At 37.0% G+C, this 20,956-nt stretch overlaps 3 protein-coding genes across 30 annotated transcripts; 2 read left to right on the top strand and 1 right to left on the bottom strand.

Annotated features, from left to right (window-relative positions):
* The first annotated feature begins 323 nt into the window (after positions 1–323).
* On the top strand, positions 324–12,146 carry LOC100678140 (rho guanine nucleotide exchange factor 7). 13 transcript variants are annotated; one of them, XR_004345225.1, is made up of 14 exons: positions 324–1,197; positions 1,345–1,579; positions 1,784–1,864; positions 2,624–2,786; positions 3,200–3,377; positions 3,447–3,662; positions 3,846–4,044; positions 4,118–4,345; positions 4,427–4,505; positions 4,821–6,224; positions 7,939–8,110; positions 8,307–8,396; positions 8,966–9,056; positions 10,070–12,146. XR_004345225.1 is itself a non-coding variant. In XM_031921308.2 (13 exons), exons 2-13 carry the CDS (start codon positions 1,796–1,798, stop codon positions 10,233–10,235), a joined length of 1,782 nt encoding a protein of 593 aa, XP_031777168.1. In that variant the 5' UTR covers positions 372–1,579; positions 1,784–1,795; the 3' UTR covers positions 10,236–12,146. The 13 variants fall into 13 exon arrangements, 8 of the variants coding, with proteins under 8 accessions (XP_031777172.1, XP_031777171.1, XP_032457612.1 ...); XR_004345229.1 differs by having other exon boundaries at positions 1,341–1,579; positions 2,624–2,750; XR_004345224.1 differs by having other exon boundaries at positions 1,341–1,579.
* Positions 9,496–13,870, bottom strand: LOC100118021 (mediator of RNA polymerase II transcription subunit 11). 14 transcript variants are annotated; one of them, XM_031921314.2, is made up of 5 exons: positions 13,390–13,870; positions 12,402–12,493; positions 12,166–12,306; positions 10,909–11,180; positions 9,496–10,191 (listed from the first exon to the last, which is right to left on the bottom strand). In XM_031921314.2, exons 1-4 carry the CDS (start codon positions 13,545–13,547, stop codon positions 10,918–10,920), a joined length of 654 nt encoding a protein of 217 aa, XP_031777174.1. In that variant the 5' UTR covers positions 13,548–13,870; the 3' UTR covers positions 9,496–10,191; positions 10,909–10,917. The 14 variants fall into 14 exon arrangements, with proteins under 14 accessions (XP_031777174.1, XP_032457625.1, XP_016845859.1 ...); XM_032601734.1 differs by having other exon boundaries at positions 13,468–13,870; XM_016990370.3 differs by having other exon boundaries at positions 13,280–13,541.
* Positions 13,871–13,936: 66 nt separating this feature from the next.
* Positions 13,937–20,456, top strand: LOC100117985 (PC4 and SFRS1-interacting protein). Of its 3 annotated transcripts, none has more exons than XM_008216889.4 (12): positions 13,937–14,420; positions 14,635–14,705; positions 15,012–15,163; positions 15,241–15,419; positions 15,692–15,893; positions 16,624–16,722; positions 17,260–17,311; positions 17,394–17,568; positions 17,638–17,691; positions 17,787–17,852; positions 18,237–18,363; positions 18,450–20,456. In XM_008216889.4, exons 1-12 carry the CDS (start codon positions 14,340–14,342, stop codon positions 18,575–18,577), a joined length of 1,386 nt encoding a protein of 461 aa, XP_008215111.1. In that variant the 5' UTR covers positions 13,937–14,339; the 3' UTR covers positions 18,578–20,456. The 3 variants fall into 3 exon arrangements, with proteins under 3 accessions (XP_008215111.1, XP_001602080.2, XP_032457614.1); XM_001602030.6 differs by having other exon boundaries at positions 17,257–17,311; XM_032601723.1 differs by having other exon boundaries at positions 16,963–17,311; positions 18,450–20,432.
* Positions 20,457–20,956: the final 500 nt, after the last annotated feature.

Here is a 20,956-nt window from a genome sequence, read left to right as displayed (position 1 = left end):
TTATCGTGTCCTCGGCTACGACGACCTCCGAGTACTGGATCAGCTTGTCGCTCATATCGAGACCCTCAGAGGCGGCCGCAGGAGCTGTATTTATAATTTGTTCAAAGTTAGGATTTTAGTGAGAACAGGCTCACGGTTAATGAAGTTTTCACTTATTCATGATAATCATTTCGCCTAATACAATATCCCATTCCATACTTCGGTGACTTTATTTCAAAACGCTGCGTTTTTCGCGCCACAGCGCGCGAGTGCTGCCACCTTACGGCCAAGTGTTTTTTTCATCGGCGCCGCCCCAGATATAACAGCACGTGCTGTCTCCACCGAGACTTGTTGTGCCGCACGGCGTGCTGTCCGTGTGCCGTCTCTGTGCTATCAAGCGGGGACATCTGGCGGGCGTATTTTGCAGAGCATGCTCTTGACGTGCCGCACGTCGTGCTGTCACTGTGCCGTCCAGTTGCTGTCTCGACCTAGGGCGTCTGTACGCGACGGCACAGAGACTGCACAGCGACAGCACGCGTGCCGCGTGCTCAGAATGTTGCATTATTAATAATTATGGACTTTAATTAGTAAAGAGCATACATTTATTACTTTTTTTATTCTCTCCAAACCGAATTACATTTAAACATTATTTTATTACATAATTCTAATTATTAGCGATGATTATTAGGTGCAATTGTGCATCAAATTGTAAGAAGAGTTGTGGCTCAGAGGCTAGAGCTTCGGACTTCTGATCCAAAGATCGTGAGTTCCAGCCCTACACCCGGCAGATTTTTTTTTCTTACATAAAATTTTTTTTATACTATATAACAAAATTTATTAATTATTTATGATGTAGATGCTTAGTTATGCGTTCTAACTAATTTTTATTTAGCGTTATTTTTATATGCGATAAAATCGCTCCCCGCCGGTAGCGTTTTCTGCTGGCACAGAGACGGCACAGAGACGGCACGTCGTGCTGTCTCGCCGTGCCGTCACGTGCCGTCTCTGTGCTGCGGCAGCTGGACGTCGCGTGCTGTCGTGGATGCCGCCATCTCGTGCCGTCACGGGGACGTCTCTGTGCCGACACGTTGTTATCTGGGGCGCCGCCCGCGACACTCAGAAAAATTTCGATGTTTCTTCCGAGTTTCGCGACACGATTCGTCGTCTGACAGCTCTACACACTTACTCCGAACTCCGAAACTCCGATAAACTCACCAAGTATATATATATATATATATATAAAATTGTGTGTATTCATATGCACACGCGACCTACCCGCTAGTGTAGGCGCCGCCGTGTGCGCGTTTATTTATAGCCGCAGTTCTGCCAAAACGCGAGCGTACAATTTTATATATTATTAGCTAGTTTTAGCGAGAGAGAGAGAGAGAGAGATCTCAAAGCGGAACAACAGCAGCCAGCACGGAATCTCCGAGATCTCGGAGAGGGAAATTCATCGGTGGAATTTCGCCTGGTGTGTCATCACGTGCGCTTATCTATTCTGCTACACACTTACTGCATCCCACCCGCAGCCCTGGGGGAGGAGTGCATCATCTGTTCAGCGCTCGGCCAGAAGCCTTGATGCTTTTCGACGATTCTCAAGGTAAAGTACACACACTCGCGGCGTAAGTGTACGTACGCGACGTATACTTACTCTGCAGCTAGTCAGAGCCAAAACCCCACTCCGTTTTGGCCTGATGCGCTTTTTCGCCTACTGCTACTGCTGATGCTGCTGCAGTCGTCTGTCTCGCCTTGAGGGACACTTAGTCTTCGTGCTGCTTTCTCTGACGATGCGTTCTGTTTTTAGATAGCCAGCAAGATGTCCAAGTCCGATGGGCCCAAACTCGTCACAGCCCTCTTCTCCTTCAAGGGAAAGAACAACGATGAGGTGGGTTTGTAGCGCATATACCTATTGCTCTCTGTGCTGCGCTGCACTTGGCACAGATTTGCCCTATCCTCTCTTTTTTTGATCCACTTTGGTGATCTTTAGTGCCTCTTGTTTGCTCGCTCTTTCACTCCAATTATTGCTCTTGGATATCGTGCTTGATTGTTTCAAGAGCTGTAGAGTTCTTTCTTTTTTTTTGTTGTTGCCATTGAACTTGTTAACATTCCAATCTACAAAAGTATGTTGAGTGGGTATTTTTAATTTGTACATCACCTTGATACTCGTTGCGGATCATTGGAATACTTTGGTTTTTTAATATAGCTTCCTATTTACATTTTTTGGAACAAAAGTTATGTACTTGCCTTGAGCCATTCCTCAACTATTGACGTAATTCTGAAAATAGTGAATTTTCTCTCTTCAAGAATAATTGGAAATGGAAATTATATGTATTATATATGAGCGTGACAACTGTACACTTTTTAACCTTAGAGTATATATACTTTTAGAACTAAAATAGAACCTCTTATCTCAATCTGAGCAGTGTATCTAGAAAGTTCAATATGTAGTTTGCAAATGTTTGTCAATTAAAATCACGCAGATATCAGTCATTATTTCTATTGAATAGAGTGTCGTGTTAATTATAGTCTTATTATTGATCCAAAATCCTATATTCTTATTAACAGTAGTCTCTATTGACTTTGTTCTATTTTAGTTCTAATTTACTTAACCGTATTATAATTCTTGTTTCTTAAAATTTTGCAGCTATGCTTCAAAAAAGGTGACATTATTACAATAACACAGACAGATGATGGCGGCTGGTGGGAAGGAACACTTAATGAGAAAACTGGCTGGTTTCCGTCCAATTATGTCAAGGAGTATAAAGCTCCAGGTACATCTTTGCAAAGTTTCAGCTTTAGCGATTCAGGTACTGACATTTCTAACATTTCATAAGGATGATAAAGATGTTGTACGTGATGTAAGATTTTCAATTGATAACAGAATAGAACATTTTACTCGATATGACCAACCTCAATACTCACATGCTACAGTTTTGCTGTAGTATGAAGATTGAAATCTCATTTTCATAAATTATAACATGTCATTTAATGTTAATACAGTGTTAACCTCATTATACTAATGCACATTGCTAACATAACACGTTTTTGCTTTGCTTATAATGAATGACATCAATAATCAATAACTTACACTGCAAGCTTATAGTTTCATAATTCTATAATACATCAGCTACAATAATCATCTGCTTTGAAACATCAGCAAATACTAACTTTTTTTATGAACATTGAAATAAAAAGATTTTCATCTTCTAATAATTTGCAGATTCAGGTTCGACATCAGCTAAAATGTCGCCTGAAAAGAGTTCACCTGATTCCCCAATCCATCAAACACTGAACAGGGATATTGTCTTAAAAGACATAGTTGATTCCGAACGTGCAAACGTTGCAGAACTGCAGGGATTAGTTAATAATTTTCTTCAACCTCTAGAAGCAGCCAATGTGTAAGTAAACATTCTCCCAAGTTTTTTCATGTAAATAGCAGAATCTAATTTCTGTTCTTGCTTTTGCAGTATTAAAAAAGAAGAGTACAAACAGTTGATTGGAAACTTCCATGAAGTCTTAGAGACTCATCAACGTCTTTTAGCAAATTTAGATAGTGCATTATCTCAAGGGCCAGAGGCTAGAGTAGGAAATATTTTCCTAACATTAGCTCCTAAACTGAAGTCCATTCACACAACTTATTGCAATTGTCATCCGCAAGCAGTTTGCATTCTAGATAGATACAGGTATGTTGTATTTTTTTTTTTTTTTTTAATAGAAATTGATTTTATTTTAAAATTATGAGTGGGATGCACAGTGCGCCGTTGCATGTGCATCAAAATTTCACTGACTACTCATTGGCAAAATTTGGAACAGTGACATCATCCTGGTATTTGTGCTATATTTAAATATTCTCGAATATGTTACAGGGATGAATTAAACGATTTTATGGAAAGGAGTGGTGCGATATCCCCGGGTATATTAGTATTAACTACTGGACTTAGTAAACCCTTTAGAAGACTGGACAAGTATTCGGCTATGCTACAAGAGTTAGAAAGGCACACAGAGAAAAATAATCCAGACAGAGGGGATACTCAGCGTAGCGTTAGTGTATATAGAGATATTGCTGTAAGTGAAAAACCATTTGAGCAGCTTTGAAAAAATCGTGCAAATTTTCATTTTGTTTTCTCATTGTGTTTAGGATCGTTGCGCAGCAATAAGAAAACAGCGAGAGCTTGCGTTGCAAATTTTAACCAGTGGCATCAAAGGTTGGGAAGGCGAGGAATTAAACGTTTTAGGTGATATTATTCACGTTGGCCCTGTCATTCTTGTGTCAGGGGTTGAAAGAAGAGACAGATATTTTGTATTATTTCCGACGACTTTACTCGTATTAAGTATAAGCGCCAGAATGAGTTCATTTGTATATGAGGTAAAAGTGACTGTCCTGCTATTTTTATTAGTTGATTTCTTAAAAACAGTTCGTAACGCTTAATGTTTCCTTTCTATACAGGGAAAACTTCCCTTGACTGGAATAAATGTTGTAGCGTTAGAACAATCAGAAGAGATCAAGAATGCCTTCGAAATTTCTGGTGAGTGCTGCATCTTTAAATTTTATTTCTGGATTCATGAAGTAAAGTAATAAACAAGAGGAATCCAGCGTATGTACCAGCATCTTTACCAGATGGCGGTAGACGTTAGCATAGTATTGAAATGATGAAGCATATGTTCCCTTGTTTATTCAGTCTCCCAAGCGGGCTATAGTACTAAATCCAAATTTAGATCAGGCTCCCAACAGTCAGAAAATTTAAGAGCTCTGGTGTTTACATGCATTTATTCTGACGCTCTCGTCAAGAGAACTAATAACTATTTTAATTAAAAATTATTGAATCAATTGATCTGTACAGGTCCGATGATCGAGAGCATAACGGTGGTGTGTCCCAGCCGTGAGGAGCGTCAGCACTGGATCGAGTTGCTGTCGCAGGAGCAGATAGCCATCCGTGCCTCGAACCTGAGTCGCTCGCCCACCAGCATATCTCACGTGAGTTGTTGCACTCATCCGCCGTATACGCGACTGTCGCGTTTCTTCGCCCGGCTGGTGCGCAAGCGGGTCATCCACCCGGAGCTGCTCAAGCGGCTCCTCTACTTTCAGTACATATTCAGGCCCGATCTGTCCTCCGTGAAAATGCGCAAGTGTTGCCTCGTCACCTATACCCTCTTCCCCAGCAATCGCTCCGTAGCCGTCGACGCTTCTCCCCGTCCCTCGAAAGCATCCCTCGCGGCGTCGATGGCAGCGGCCACGGCCCGACCCGTCCGCAAGTCCTCGACCCTCAAGCTCGACGTGCGATATGTTATGGACACTAGCCAGGATGCCTCAACGAACTGCGCCTCGATGGCCGTGTTCGGCAGCGAACCTCCGACGTTAATGCCTGAACCCACGAGCCGCAGTCTTCCGCCCAAGGTCAGCAGTGGTGACGGCAGCTGCTGCATCGTGCCCAACTTTGACTCGGTGCCGTATCGCGAGCTCCGTTCCACGGAGAATCCTCTGGGCCGCCTTGATCTCTCCAACCTCTGCGACTGCTCGGACGACTCCAAGAACTGGAGATCGATCGGCAAACGCCTACAGCCCAGTCCCAAGCACCAGCAATCAACCGGCAGTGGCTTTGGTCTAAGGAGAGCCGAATTCGAGGCCAGCTTGGGCCCAAGTGCAAGTCCTCGCTCGTCGGACTCTGGCATGGCCGACAGCTTTCAGTATCACTCGACGGAGCTGGGCTCCTGCTACGACGCTGGAAAGTTCTGCCAGAGCGCAGGGCTGCACAGCGAGAGCGAGAACGACGAGAACAAATTCGAAAATCAGTGCATATGCACCTCGCCTTTCGGCTCTACTCCGAGACAAAGCGGCAACTCTTCGTCCGAAGAGGATGAGCAATCCTCGCCAAGTGCCTGCAAGAGTCTTCTATCATCTCGGCTGGGACCCTCAGGGAAGAACGACGACAGCAGCGAACAAGACGATGACAGTGAAAACGAGGATCTGGAGCACTGCACCTGTCGGCATGAAGTAGAGGAGCCTGAGGCGAGGTTCGCGAAATTAACGCTCACACAGCAGAAGCATCTGACCCAGCCTCTTGGGCAGCTGTCGCCTAAACCCAGGCAACGACGTCGGCCGTTGGGACATCACAGAATCCCGATACAGCAGTCCCAGGAGGAAAGGATCGACGACGCGGGAGGAGGAGAGGGAGGACAGGTCTTTACCTCGGGCCTGTACGCACACTGGTGGCTGAAGAAAACGATCCCGATGACGAACGACCAAGGCAAGCTCTTCCATGGCATGGCTGCGTTTTATGATATTCGATTCTTTTAACTCGTTTCGATTATTTCATTTTTTTTTGTTTCTGTTGGAAAGATACACTGTTAACGTTTTTTCTTGGTATTATATCGTCACTTTTATATTACACACGGAGTTTTATGTTTATTTTAGTTTTTTTCGTTGTTAATCGTTACTGGGTTTTGTTTTTCATTCTTTACTTTGATTTACTGTTTGATAACCACGCCGAGGCAGATTTGAGTTTGCCGAAGAACGGCGAACGAAGAAGAATTAAAGATTGTCATCGGGAAATCTAAGATTGTTGTTGAATAATCGTAGTCTAAGAGTTATTTTACTGTAAAGTAGCGGCTTTTCGAACGCAGGTTTTAATTCTTATTCGTTTGTCGAGATGCTACTAATTCGTTGACAATTAAAATCACCACATATCACCACAAATTACAAAGAGACCAAGTTTTACGCCGCTGCTCAACTTTTTTTGTCTTTCACACAGCCATGTTGTGAGAAGTATGCTTTTGCTTTGTCTTATTTTTTGGTATACTATACTAACCATCGAAAGCAGCAATTTATGATGAAGCAACGAACGGACGGATCTTGCAATTTTTCTTTTATTTCGACGAACTGCATCCGGATGTCTCGAAACTTGACAGATCTGTTCGAGCTTAGAGAAATCATATAGGAGCGAATGGAAATATTAGAGCGCTGCCGTCAAAATACTGTTGCCATACACCTTACGCAGCATTGTTATTTTGCTCAAGCCGATGATTTTTTTTATACTGTACATTATTCGTTTGTTATGATTCTTTACTTCAATTTTTTGTATTAGTCCTCTGCGCAGGAAATTTTAGACGCCTTGCTGTAGAATTTTCTTACAACTAAAACAAAGGCATGATTACGCCGCACTAAAAATGAATCACAGAGGTTGTTCTGATTATCGATCATGTCTTTATACCAATGTGTAAATGTGAAACATGTATATACGACGAGTTGACAAGATATGTTACTAAAAGTACCTATTCCGAGCCTGTAATTAACATGAGTGCTGCATCCTGATTGAAATTGGTTACCATTGAAATTATTAGCATTTTAGTGACTGCACAGAGCTTTGTCATAATTCATGAAACCATCATTGCATTTTTTGATTTTTAATGTATATATTATTATTATACTACCAAGTGCACTGAATCTTAATAATTACTAAAATCATTATGTCAGGGTGTAGCACTTAAACCGTTTCATCCCTTCTAATCATACATGATTCGCATAGTTAATACTGCATAATATTCTTGTATATAAAACAATCCACTAACAGTATTGTAAAAGCGTTTGTCTCCTCAACTAAAACGCACAGTTTGAAGAAAAAAAAACAAGGTCGACTGGTCGATAATCAGGACGACCGCTTGAACGTTCTGTTTTCTTATACATGTTTATGTTTCGAGTGTAATTCGACAATCACTTAAGCATAATTTTTACAAGCATCCCCTTATGCATATATACGAGGTGACTTTGTCCTATGACCATAATATACGTATACATATGTATTTTTCTTTACGATTGCGAAACTTTTGCGATGCTCTCTTATCTCTCGCACACTGACTTGTGTTTATTTACGTCATGTCTCTCTTGCGAAAGCAACGAATAATATACCCAGAGTAGTATAGAGGTATGAATATTAACGCTTTTTCGCTTGATTTTCCCTGCAGTCGAGCAGCCAGAACTCGAAGCTTCAAGCAGCAGGAGCGGAGCACTCATCGTCCCCAGGGAATAAGGCGCCTTGGAGCCTTGCTTCATTTAGACCAGCACCACCGATTTATGCGCTAAAGACTTTTGGAAAGCCAGATGCTGTGGACAGTTGCCGGTCGACTAAAACGTGCAGTGAGTATCGAGCGCACTTGATAGCTCACTGTAATAGTTAGAAGTTTTCTTTAACGCCTTTGAAGCTTAGCTCTAAGAGTTGCATAGAGTATATTTTTAAAAAGCTACATTATAAACAGACTTTTTATAGAAAACGTAAATGCCTACTCACTTGTAAAAATGTATTGTACAAGAAATATTTTTTATTTTTTTTTAGATGAACGACAGTTTGAGGACGATGCGATAATTTTGAGAGTAATCGAAGGATATTGTTTGTCGGCTAACGCGAGGTTTACCGTACACTCTGGTAAGTACAAAAGCGTGATGTATGGCTTTTGCGTGAGAATTCTTGCTTGGTTTTTCACTACACAGAGTTTTTGTCGCTTTATTTTTTTAACACAGAGCTACTAATAGTTCAGTGAAGTTTAACGCTATATCATCAAGCATCAATGCAGTGCATAATGCATATATACATATATCACATTTCTGAATGTGGCTCTAACGTACATTCATAACGATTTCACTGAATTAAACGAATTGAAGCGCGCGTGTGTGTGTGTTTGCTTTTTTCGTCGTAACATATGCCAATATAAATACTTAGATTGCTCGACTTAACGACACTAATTTGATGTGGTGTTTTTGGTAGCGATAGAACGTTTTATATGATTAGAATTTAGAGTTAGAGCTGGGAGGCAAATCCCATTTTTCAGCGTTCGACAAAGTATAACGAAAAAGCAAAAGCGAAAAGAGCAATGAAAAAAGGAACACAACCAAAACTATGAAAATATTCCCATCGCAATACATCAATAATTGTGTGCTGACGCAGCTAAATCACGCAAATTGCCATAATGCCATAATGATGATGTACAATTTCAGCTATGTTGGATTTCGACCCCCTTCATAAGGTAAACGATAGAGCGTCGTTTATGCATAGTAGAGTCGGAAATTGGGAAACGTGCGAAGACAGGTATGTAGTACGATTAACTCCCAGGGCCGTCGAAATTTAATATTATTTTGTTTGCTATTGTGGAATGTTCATTTGAAAGTCTGACATTGTGTTTGTTATTGTTTGCACATTGATTTTTAGTCATTATTATAGTTGTTTTTTTCTAAGTTTTTTACTTGACATTGTTTCATGCCTGTAAATAGATTGCCATTTCAAATAGATAGATTTACTGAATATTACATATATACTAAGTTTTTGTTTTATTCATTCGATACATACAAAAAGCATGTGAAAAGGTTAGTCCAATAAGTTACAAGCTTATAATAACTATGTTATTAAAAAATTTAACATGAATAACAAACGTTTATATTAAAAAAGGGGGATAATCCTAACTTAAATGATATACATGTATAAATTGTCATAATTTTAACTAACACGCAGAATAATCAAACAACAAGCATATGGTTAAATTAATAAACTTTTATTAAATATTATAAATTCACCATTTACATTGCTAACTTTGAGGAAAATATTTCCTTATAAATTACAATACATTTTGTATAATACATTTAAAAAGAGGTTTTCCCACAATAAAAAGTCCACTTTATTTATAAAAATACTTGAATACCAATATGGAGAAAACTATTAAATGTTATCATTGAAAAAAATCATCATTAATTCATAAGTTCGATTACACAGTATCTTGGTTCATTTTTCGTACTAAAGCTACATTCATGATTTGATAAAATTATTGTAATTTTGTTTCTTTTCAATTTATTCATATTTATATATTAAATATAACCGTTTCAGACATTGCTTTGCCCAACAATTTTATCAAACCCATTAAAAAGCAATATCTTTTATGAAAATGAAGGACAATCGTCTTCGTTAATGTTATTAACAGTCACAGATTATTTTTTCAACGGTAAATTTCAATAGCTGTATCTTCTCCTCTGTTAGGAATACATTTCAATCCTAAATAAGCCTACACGACAAATCCAACTTCCAATGACAAAACATCTTGTCTCTGTTAGCAGGTGGCTGTCGGAAACTGTTAAAGCCTTGAAGAGCCAAATGACGGATCTGCAGTCGCAGGTATCGCAGTTGTGCAAGCAGCTGGAGGAAGAGCGAAAGTCTCGTCTGTCGTTGGCTGCAACTGTCAAACGTAGCATGGCCGTCATTGACGGCGCCGTGCCTTAGTCATTTGCGATGACGACGATGAAAGATTATTAAAACTGTTTTTTTAGCAATATTTTTTCTCCCAATTTGAGAGGAAGAGCGTGCGTTTTTTTTTATACGAAAACGCATTCAATGAATGCCGATTTATGATTCATAGTTAAAAGATAAACAAAAAAATGTATGCCTTAGGACGCTTGTCTAAGGAGCTATAGAATCATTTCTCGTTTTGGAACTTTTTAACATTCAAGATTCATTTACTTTTTGACTTAACAAGAATATATAACAACGGTGTCAAGGAATCTTAACTTATCGTTTTATGAGATTAGATTTAATATATAATAATAGTTCAAAGAATCTTCTTCAAAATATTCAAAATACTAAAATCAAAAGTTAAATAAAAACGTAAGTGTATTGCACAGTTCAATAGAGTTCACACGAGCATAAGGAGTTGAATTTACCACAACAAAATAGAAAAAAACAAAACAATAGTTTAAGACTTCCAAGAATCACCGATAAATGAATCTACTAACCCGTAAAGTATTTTGATGACTTCATCAAGAGGTCTTTTATACCTTTAAGATTTTACAAAAGTATAAGAAGAAAAAAAAGAAAGCAAAAAATTTAAATAAACTAAGATAATAAGAGATTGCGCCATCGGTGAAGTTCAGTCTGCATTCCAAAATTATTGTCTTACAAGCACAAACTACGAGGTCGTAGAGTTAGTCTGAGGCTGTTGTGCAGATACGTTGTTTGAGGCCATCTGCTGCTGTTGCTGTTGCTGCTGCTGTTGTTGCTGCTGCTGCTGCGGCTGCTGAGGCCGTCCTAGAGCCGCGAGGCTGCGCGAATGCATATGCTTGTTCTTAAGACGCTCCAGCTCGTCAACTCTACTCCGTACGTGCTGTAATCTGTGCCAAGCCATTTGCAAGACCTTTTGACTTTCGTAGCCAGAGCCTTCATGGGGTTGACCTAGAAAAACAAAATTTCATGTTTAAGTGCAATTGTAAAAGGGAAACCGCGCAAAGTATTTTCGACGATACCGTTAAATTGTAATTGAAGTAAGTTTGTATATTTTTAAATGTTTTTTTGAACAATTAGAACATTTTTGCGTTTATTGTGTAAATACGGAGAATTCGCTTTATTATTTATTTTATAAGTTTTGTAACGTGTTTTGAATAAAAAAATTATAAGAATCTTGACAAATGGTTCTTAAAGAAAATAAAATATTGAAAAATAACATTATTGCGCATAAAGTAGATTTGTCTTAGAATAATAATATTTCATTTTAAATATTATTGTGATGAATGAAGCTATAAAAGTTTTCAAAATAAACAATAATGTTTGATTAATTTGCAAAAAAGGCAACCTGATCACAAGTGATAAGATAAATAATCAAGTTTTATCCATTAATACAAGAGTGCTTATTGTCAGTATTTTAAATGACCTATAGGTACGTAACGTTGAATTTCAAAAAAATAATTGATAAATAATCTTTCTACTCTGTTTTATAAATAAAAAAACTATTGTCTTGACCTACTTGTTGAATGATATAAAAAATTTGCACTTTTAGATATCACTCAATTTTATCTTCTATTAGGAAATGAAAAATGTTTGTAATACTTGGAATGTCTTTATATTTACCACACAAAACATAAAATGACAAAACATTATGGCAAAAAGTAGAATCTAACTAACAACATAATTTTGTTATGAACTTTAGTAGATTTTTTCTCTGGTTTGTGAGAATTACATAAATCAAATTTTTTTACAAAGCCTAGTAAGAATATCAATACGCCGATTAAACGCTTTTAATTATTTGTATGGCAACTAATTTTTTTATAAAAGCATTTGAATGCAAAAATTAATCTGTTTTGTTAATGATTTCATACATTGAGAAAAATAAAAACAATGATTTTTAATAAAAGTTAACAATAATATGGTGGTTGATATTTACCTGTTGATACCTGTGTCAAGTAATTAATTTGATCACTCAATTTGGATTCAACAAGCCCCAATGTCTTAATGAACTGATGCGTCTGACCTTCTGCTTGCTTTGAGTTAGGTTTGTCTTTGCTCAATTCCATAAAAGCTTGGCCTATTAGGAGTAGATAAAATGAAATAAATCATATTAGTAGGTAGTAAAACTATTACAAATTATTTATAGACATTATTTTAAGCAATCTTAATTACCTGCGCTTTGCAGACAGGTAATAATGTCTTTTTCAATCGCTTCCAAGATTTGGATCCTTTCCATTGGAGGGGACATCTTTGTGGAAGTAGTTCTAGAAGAAAAAAGCAACAAATTAATAGTTCCATTACATTTGGAAGTAGCTCATCTAAAAAGTTATATGTATTATTTTTCATCAGAAGACATGTGACTATTTACAATAACATCAATGTTCTAGCACAGCTGTTGTCAAAGTAAAGAAAGTCTCAAACAATCGCAAAGATTGTAAATAAAAAATATTTTGTTTGTTCAATTACTATGGAATAATCACACTTTAAACTATTAAAACCACTACTGCAATGTCAATTTTATTACACTAACTCAAAGATGTACTGAGCAAGATGTACTTTTGAAAACAACTGTCAGCCGATCCAGGTGAGAATCAAGCTATTATTTTCACGTCAAAGTGAAGTGATTGAGCTCAGCACACAACAAAACTGCGTTTCAAATATTCTGCGCAAACAAATATTATTGAGCAAGCACGATATTTTTTTCAACAAACTCAACACTTTTGAAGGTTATGTTCCTAGTATGTGTCAATATATTCGTTGGTGTCACTGTCAAATCCCGATCTCTAATTCTCTACAGGTAAAGCTGTATGTGTAATGGTGGAGAGAGATCTTATCTTGAAAAATTAAAAAGATAACAAGTACATTAAACAGATAAAGAGTATCTTTATTTACATATCCATATTATCGCGTATACTCGACAAAAAACAAAGATTAAAACTGCGAATCGTCGAGGTTTAGAAAAAAAAATTAGTCACGCGTTTTCCTTCTAGTAAATTTCCCGACATCGGTATAAAATTCAACACATGTGCCAGATCGAAAACACGACATACCTTGAAATGTATTTTTCAATACGGAAAATTACTCAAAAAACCACTCTGTTTACACTTTGGCAAATGAAAATCCCAAAAATCGTATCCTTCGAACGGACAGCTGTATTCACCTCTCGAGAACTTGCGAACAGCGCACGACTTTTACAGTTCTATATACATTCACACGCGTTACACACGCGCACACATACCTTCGATGCAAATGCGTGGAATAAGTTCGCAGTTTCGAAGAGCTCTGCGCGAAGAGCAACAACATCCAATCAAACTTCATTTTTGATGCACGCGCCGCTAAGTGCCGTATCGCGACGGTCACGGCTCGTCTGACCGTCGGTAACGTTTATCCGAAGTAGCGATGTTTTTCCGGTTATCATCTATAAAAGCTATTATCCGAAAGTTTCGACTTCGATCAAAATTACACAGAGAAAATAGTCGAGTTCGAACTTTACGATGAAAATTCGCAGCTAAAGAATTTAGGAAGGAAAACGCCAGAAACTGGTACAGCGTCAAACCGGTTTTTCGAACCGTCAGTAAAGATCCCCAGCGATTGGCCTGCGCTCGACTTCATTCTTCGTTTGGACCAATCCGTGGTCATATCAGCGCGCGACGCCGCTCTCTCTCTCTGAAATTCTCTCCGAGAAAAAAAAGAGCACATCACAGAGAGAGAGAGAGAGAGAGAGAGAGAGAGAGAGAGAGAGAGATCAGGCGAAAAAGTGTCGCACGCCAGGGGAGGCAATTCACAATAGTCGAGGAGACGTGCGCTCTTGTGTGGTAGCTCGCTATATTTTTCTCTCGTACACATAAAAGTGGAGGTTATTCCCTTCTCCGAGTTTCTCGTGCGATATTGCAGAGCAATATACGTGCACTGAAGTATAGTAGACCTACGAGTCGATTATCATATATTAGAAGAACATACAAATGGTCGTCCATTGATTGGCGCGTCGAGAGAGAGAGAGAGATATAGGAAGAAAAACACGCCGAGAGAAGCAGCGTTGCTTGGATTGTTGTGTGATAGATCTGGTGCGTGATAATAGCATCGGAGGAAGGAAGTAATCGCTTGGCAAAGATGGTCAAGCTACCCAAGAGATTCAGCGTCGGCGAGCGGGTCTTCGCCAAGGTTCGAGGTTACCCGCCTTGGCCGGCCAAAGTAAGTATAATCTTGTTTCTTTTCTCGGCTTCTCCTGGTCTGAGAATGTGCGCCGATTTGGTTCTCTGACCTGTTGTAAGAGTATTTTGGTATCGGTACCAGGTTTATTTTTTTTCATTTTGGTTAGTTGCAGTGGAGAGATATAGCCGGAGGCATTGGGTTATGAGACCATTAGTTTGTGGATGATTTGTACGACTGCTATTTTCTGTTACAGATAGAGAGCATTACGGACCCTACTTCTAAACAAGCCAAGTACCATGTTTCGTTCTTCGGAACCAAAGAGATGTAAGAGTTTCATTTTATTATTATATGTAGGCGCGAGTGCTCTTCTTGGTTCGCGTGTATCTTTCGAGTTGAGGCATGTGTCTGTGACCTAATTCAAGGCAATGGAGAATATTAAATGGAGATAAACTTTCAATTGTTTCGTTAGATTTTATAATCTGGTTCTTTTTGGTTGTGCTATCTGAAGTTATATAAAGAAATTTTCTTCCTGACAGTGAAGCGTTAACTATATTGCGAATAATTTGTGTCTATGAAATACTTCATCGATTGTCTATTTAAACACGAAATAATACTATTTATAAATTTTAGTGGTACATGCAAAATAGAAGATCTATTAGTATACGCAGACAACAAAGATAAATTAAGTAAGTCTGTGAGGAGGAAATATTTTCATGAAGGAATCCAGGAACTCGAAGAAGATTTAAAGAAGAATCCCAACCCAGTGTCTGACTCTTCAAAAGGTGCTGTTCTTTGTAAATGTTGAATTATTTATTTACCTTTGATCAAGTACTTATGCATTTGATCGTTTGAATTGCAGATTCAGAAACTTCAGAAAATGTACCCGAAAATGTTGGAGAAGACATCTCTGATAAGGATAATGAAATAGCGGCTCCAGCTTCTACAGACGGTGAAGCCGATACAGGAAATCTGGTCATAGATGAAGGTGATAAGAAGAAAGCAATGAAAAGAAAATCATATATTCCACCAGGCACGCCAGTAAGTTTAATTTGTATTAAGGGCATGCCTTTAAATGGGACTTTTCATGAATCTAGAATTTTCTGAAAATACTAGACACAGCATCTTTTAAGTAAAATTTGTTGTTCATGCCATCCCAATATAAATGTAGAAGTTGCCGACAGGTCATTATCAAGCTCAAGTGACTTGTGCGATTACTTCTTACACCTCTTCATAAAAATCATACAGATAAATAATTTTCATTAAGCAACATGGCTTCTTCAATTTTTATTAATTTTGACTGTTTGTTGAAGGATGTTTCTGATGCAAAGAAGAAACGTGGTCGAAAGAGCATGGCAACGATTCTTGCAGAAAACACACCAAAACAAGATACAGCTCATGATTCACAGGATGAAGATTCTGAAAAGAAAAACGTCAGCCGCAGTGGTCGAAAAATCAAACCCAAAAGATTCCATGATTCTGATGCAGAAGTTACAATAGAATCGTCGAAGATTGGTGAGTAATAAATTTGTATAAGTAACGTTCAGCTGTCGAAATGTTCCGGAAGACTTGTTTTAAGGATTTTCGTAGTTTCATCCATTCGTGAAAACTTTGAAAAATCCTAATCAAATTCAAACTTCTTGACCTTTGAAGGTTCTGCCGGAACTCGTGTTAAGTCTTCTGACGTGCGATTAAGAACGAAGAGTAACGGAAAAAAAGGAAGTAACGGAAATAATCGAAGAAATTCGGAAAGCATTGAAACCCGGAATTTAACGGTGGACCAGTTGCAGAGATTAGTGCTTTTAGAACAACTGCGTCTGATTCAGTTGCAAGCGAAAAGCTATCTCGATACCGTGTCGATTAGAGAACCCTTAACAGACGTTGCATCTACTTCTTTAACTGAACGTGTTTCTTAGTAGATATTTACCAATTTTTTGCCAACTTTTGCTACACAATTATTTTTCATAACCGAGTGGTGACTTTTTCATAGTTTTAATATCATTTAATTTATACACGAGAACCTTTTTTATATTAATTTTACACGTCTCGCAAGAAAATTAATTTAATAACTAAAACTAAAACGATCAATTTAATCAAGAAAACTATTAATAAACTATGTTCTTAATGCAAAAATAAAGAAAGGTTGTCTCATTTCTAAATAGAGTTGCATTTACTCATTTTATTTAATTACTCACAAATAAAAAAAGGCACTTGAATTTTCATTCATTGACAATATTTGTTTTAGAACCGACTGATCGTAGAAGGACGAAAATCAAGGTAGAAGAATCCAACGAGAATCAAGAATCGCCGATTACGCCTATCAAGAAGAGGATGAGTGTCGAAAGTAAGTCAATTGTTTTTTATTTTTGTGCAATTCAAAATTGGTTGTATTCGTTAAGTAAGATTTGCGTTTCTTCGCATAAAAGAGAAATCGAATACTAGTTTTGAAAAAACAGCTAAAAAAGTAGTATTAGTTGCTGTAGTAGTAGTCGTCGTCCTCGTCCTCGTCGTCCTCGCCGTCGCTTCCAGTGTTAGTGCTGATGGGTTTGTGTGTCCCGATGAAATTCGGATTTTCGCTTTGCAGGCACCAAAGTCGATGAGCAGGATGACGACATGCTGCTCAGCGAGAGCATCGTCGACGCGAGGGCGAGCCCCGGCTACTCTGGGCGGCTGCTCGTGGCGCACACGCTCGACGGCTTGCCTGTAGGCATTAAGCTAGATGTTAATAGACCAGATAGGTTCGAAAGCGAGGCGGAACGGGCCCGCTGGGACCTGTCCGTCGCTCGCAATGCCATGCGTTTGAAAGAGCAGCTAGAAAGCGGCGATATCGCCATTGACTTAATCAAAGATTCTTTAGACTTCAATGTACATGTTCCAGAAGACGAGAAGAAAGCCAAAGACGAAGCCGAGATCCAGAAAGAGTTGAAGTTGAAGTGAGTATATCTCGGAAAACATTTGAATTCTCAAATGGGTTTTTAGCTTTGCTAATAAAATCATATTTTTGGATTGTTAAAGGACGTTGCGTACGGAGGCACACATAACGTTTTTGGACACCCAAATAAGATCGAGTCTTGGTCTAGAACAAGCAAATGTCGAAGAATGCCTAGAAGCGATGGATCAGATGTTGGAACTTCAGATCACACCATTAATGCTTAAGAAACATTCACACATCGTTGAAGCTATCAAGAGGGTAGATAACATTACTTTTTTCTAATTCGGTTATTTTTCATATTTACTGATTAATTCGAATATTTTTCAGTTGAGACGTTACGTTGGGAATCTCACCGATTGGAATTATACAGAGGAAGAAACGGTGAGTGTTTTGCATTTGTACAATAAAAAAAAATAGTTTTCAATGTATCTGCTAACCAGACTTCATATTCAAATTTAATTATTCATCCATTACAGGCGGCTTTCAAACAAAAAGCTGATGAAATAAAAAAGAAAGCTGAAAAAATTTATATTAAATTCAAAGTAAGATTTTTTGTTATATATTTATTATATGATACCTTTTAAGAATGTAAATTTATAGCACAGTGTGGCTGAAATCCGCTGTTAAGTCACGCCTATCTGTGACTAAAGTAGTCCTTTTTTGCACTGTGTTTATTACACTCGCTACGCTCGTAACCTCACGGTGCAAATAAGGACTACTTTAGTCACGAATAGGCGAGACTTGCGGATTTTAGCAGTCTGTGCTATAAAATTTTATACGATACTCTTGACTTAAATGGTTCAGTTTTACACGACGCTTAGCGCCCTCGCTACGCTCGAGTGCTAACTGTGCCGTGTATAAAAGAACCATTTAAGTCACACGTATCGTAATGTACCATTAATAACTATAATTTTTGTTGCTTGTAGTCACTTTTTACTATTCCTGAAGGCCAAACTTTCTGGAACACCTTTGTTGAACAATTAGAACAGTTCAGAAAAATCACAAAGGATATGACGCAAGAAGAAGTTTTTGCTCTTATAGATGACCCAACAGGTATGAAATTGTTAATTGGAAATATTATTGCTGATATATACTTCTTATATAAGCAAATATTAAAATATTTACTTCTTTTCTTTTAGATTCATTCAAACCTACTAAAAGCAACGAAGAAAGCAGTGCAGGGGCTGCAAGTACCGATAAGAGTGAGGCCCCTTCAGATTCAATATCGAATAAAAACGAATCAGTGATAGAGCCTGAAAATAAGTAACATTCGTAAAATTTTGTATTTGATAATTGGACATTTTTCTTATATGCGGAAAGCTTACGCTAAGAAGCAAAAGCACCTTATTAATGTTCACACTGGCGGTTTTTACGACCGAAATGAATTTATTCGCTAGAATAAATGAATTTTGCAATTCACGTACAAACAAGAATGGTGCAAACAAGAACCGCTCTTCTTCGACCATTATATTCATGTCGATCGTACTGTCAGGTATAGGATTAGAATAATTTAAATTAAAAATTAATTTTATTAAAGATTTAGGAAATAAATTTTGATTTGCAATTTTTTTCTTTTTATTTAAAAATAATTTTGGAAAAACGGCGATTAAAGATTCAGATCTTTTCCTTTTTTTCCCAAGCGCACACATAAACTTTTGGTAAAAAGTTCACCACTTTACAAATTGATTAACATTTCTAAAATTAAAAAAAAACAATGATTAACCGCGTATGTAAAAATTCTCATAAAAATTGAAAAATGGTATTTATTGATTGAAAAGTAAATATACATAGTTGTTTACAAATTAATTTTGTAGTTTTGAATATAATCATGTGTACATGCATACTTAATTTCGATTTCGTATATTTACATAAAAATAAAAGTAGTTCATAATTTCTAATGATGAAATTAGAATATTTATTTAAATCATTACATCAATCTAATCGATACCAATGAACTGATTACGTTTTTCTTTCGCCTGAAACCAATTGCGAATCAAAAGATACCTTTTTAATTTTTTATTTAAATTGTAACCTATTCCTGAAAAGATGTTATTTTTTAAAGACTTGTTTAAACGACATATCCATCAAAGGTTAAGGAAATGTTTTCTTTTTTATATATTTTTGTCATTTTATCTTAGAGTTTAAAAATCTCTTAGGCAAAAGTTTAAAACAGTTGCTCTTCATAGGATTTTTCAATACGCTAAACATTTTTAATGGCTTAGATATTACGATTCTGTAAAAAATTGCTTGGCTATTCATTCTATCCGACTAATAAGCAATAATTTTTAAGACCTTACTCATTGTTTTCAATAACTTTGAAAATCTATCAATTAGAACTCGAACTATGAAGACTTATAAAAAGGAATGAATTCTAATGTGGGTCTCAATTTTAACATATTTTAAACGCGAAACAAGAAATCCTGGCAGCACTGCTTTAAATATGCCAAAGAGCGTTATGCTAAGTATGCATCCAACAACTTTGATTGTAAACTTTGTCAAACGTATAGTATAGTAAAGACGTCGTGATATATATTTACATTTACACTTGATCGTTTGTATTATAAGAATAATGCAAGTATGGTAATCGTACATTTTTTTCATAAACTTTGTAATCGATAGATAATGATCGCATATTAAGGTCAATACTTTTATTTGAATTAATATTATGATTGTGGTATTGTATCACCAACATTGTCATGTATAAATGAGTAAGACAGCCCTAGAAAGCAAATATTTTTTGCACACTCAAATATATTTGAGCACCTATGAAAATGTTGTTAAAGTAAAATTTTTTGTAAATCAAGTCTTGGAACAAAAAGTCAGATCATTATCTTGATTAGCAAAAATTGAACGGTTTTTATAATCGTTTGCTACACCCACCAGTACGTATAGATTCGTCTTTCATAAATCGGCGATTCATATGAATTCTACTGACAAAAGGAGAAGAAATATAAAATGTTTAAAACTGTTGACTCTCTATTGAGTTTTGATACAACAAAACCAAAAGAGAAGGAAAAAAGTAATAGTTTTAGATAAAATGATAATGAAAATTCAAACATCATATTCCCTTCGGATAGAACCTGTATACTAAAGATATTTTGAATAAAAACTGTTACGAGAGAGTTGTGATGTATTTTGCACGCGTATAAATGATGTTTGATTATCATTTATTGCCATGCCAATTCCATGTCGTACGTACAAAATTTGATAAGTAATTAGAAATAAAGATAATTTTATTCTTTATTTTTTATCTTCATATTCATTTGTACGATAGTGGTACCTCAATTCTTTATATACTATTGTTTGTACAAAAAACATTCTTCGTACACCATTTTTCTTTCCCTTTTTCTTCTTTTTTTTTGTACCTCAAACTAGAGAAAAAACCTTAGATCAGAGTTGTTCAAAAATTATAAAAATTCGCCATTATAGGAACAAGCGCGATATCAAATAAGTTGTCGAATAGAATTGTAGCGAGCTTTTTGTCAGCTCCGAATATTCAGATTTTTTTGAAAACTCAATTCCAGCTATCAGAGGTATTTTAAATCAACTTTCATCAAGTCGACGGACTGGAAAATGCTTAGTGAAAAACATCTGCAAGTTGCTAAAAGCACACCTAGAGGGTGGTCAAGAATTCTCGAGTTCAGAG

The sequence above is a fragment of the Nasonia vitripennis genome, chromosome 1, assembly GCF_009193385.2.
Source record: "Nasonia vitripennis strain AsymCx chromosome 1, Nvit_psr_1.1, whole genome shotgun sequence".
Classification (NCBI taxonomy): domain Eukaryota; kingdom Metazoa; phylum Arthropoda; class Insecta; order Hymenoptera; family Pteromalidae; genus Nasonia; species Nasonia vitripennis.
Note: the sequence above shows the minus strand (reverse complement) of the source record. Positions and strands in the feature narration are given on the sequence as shown.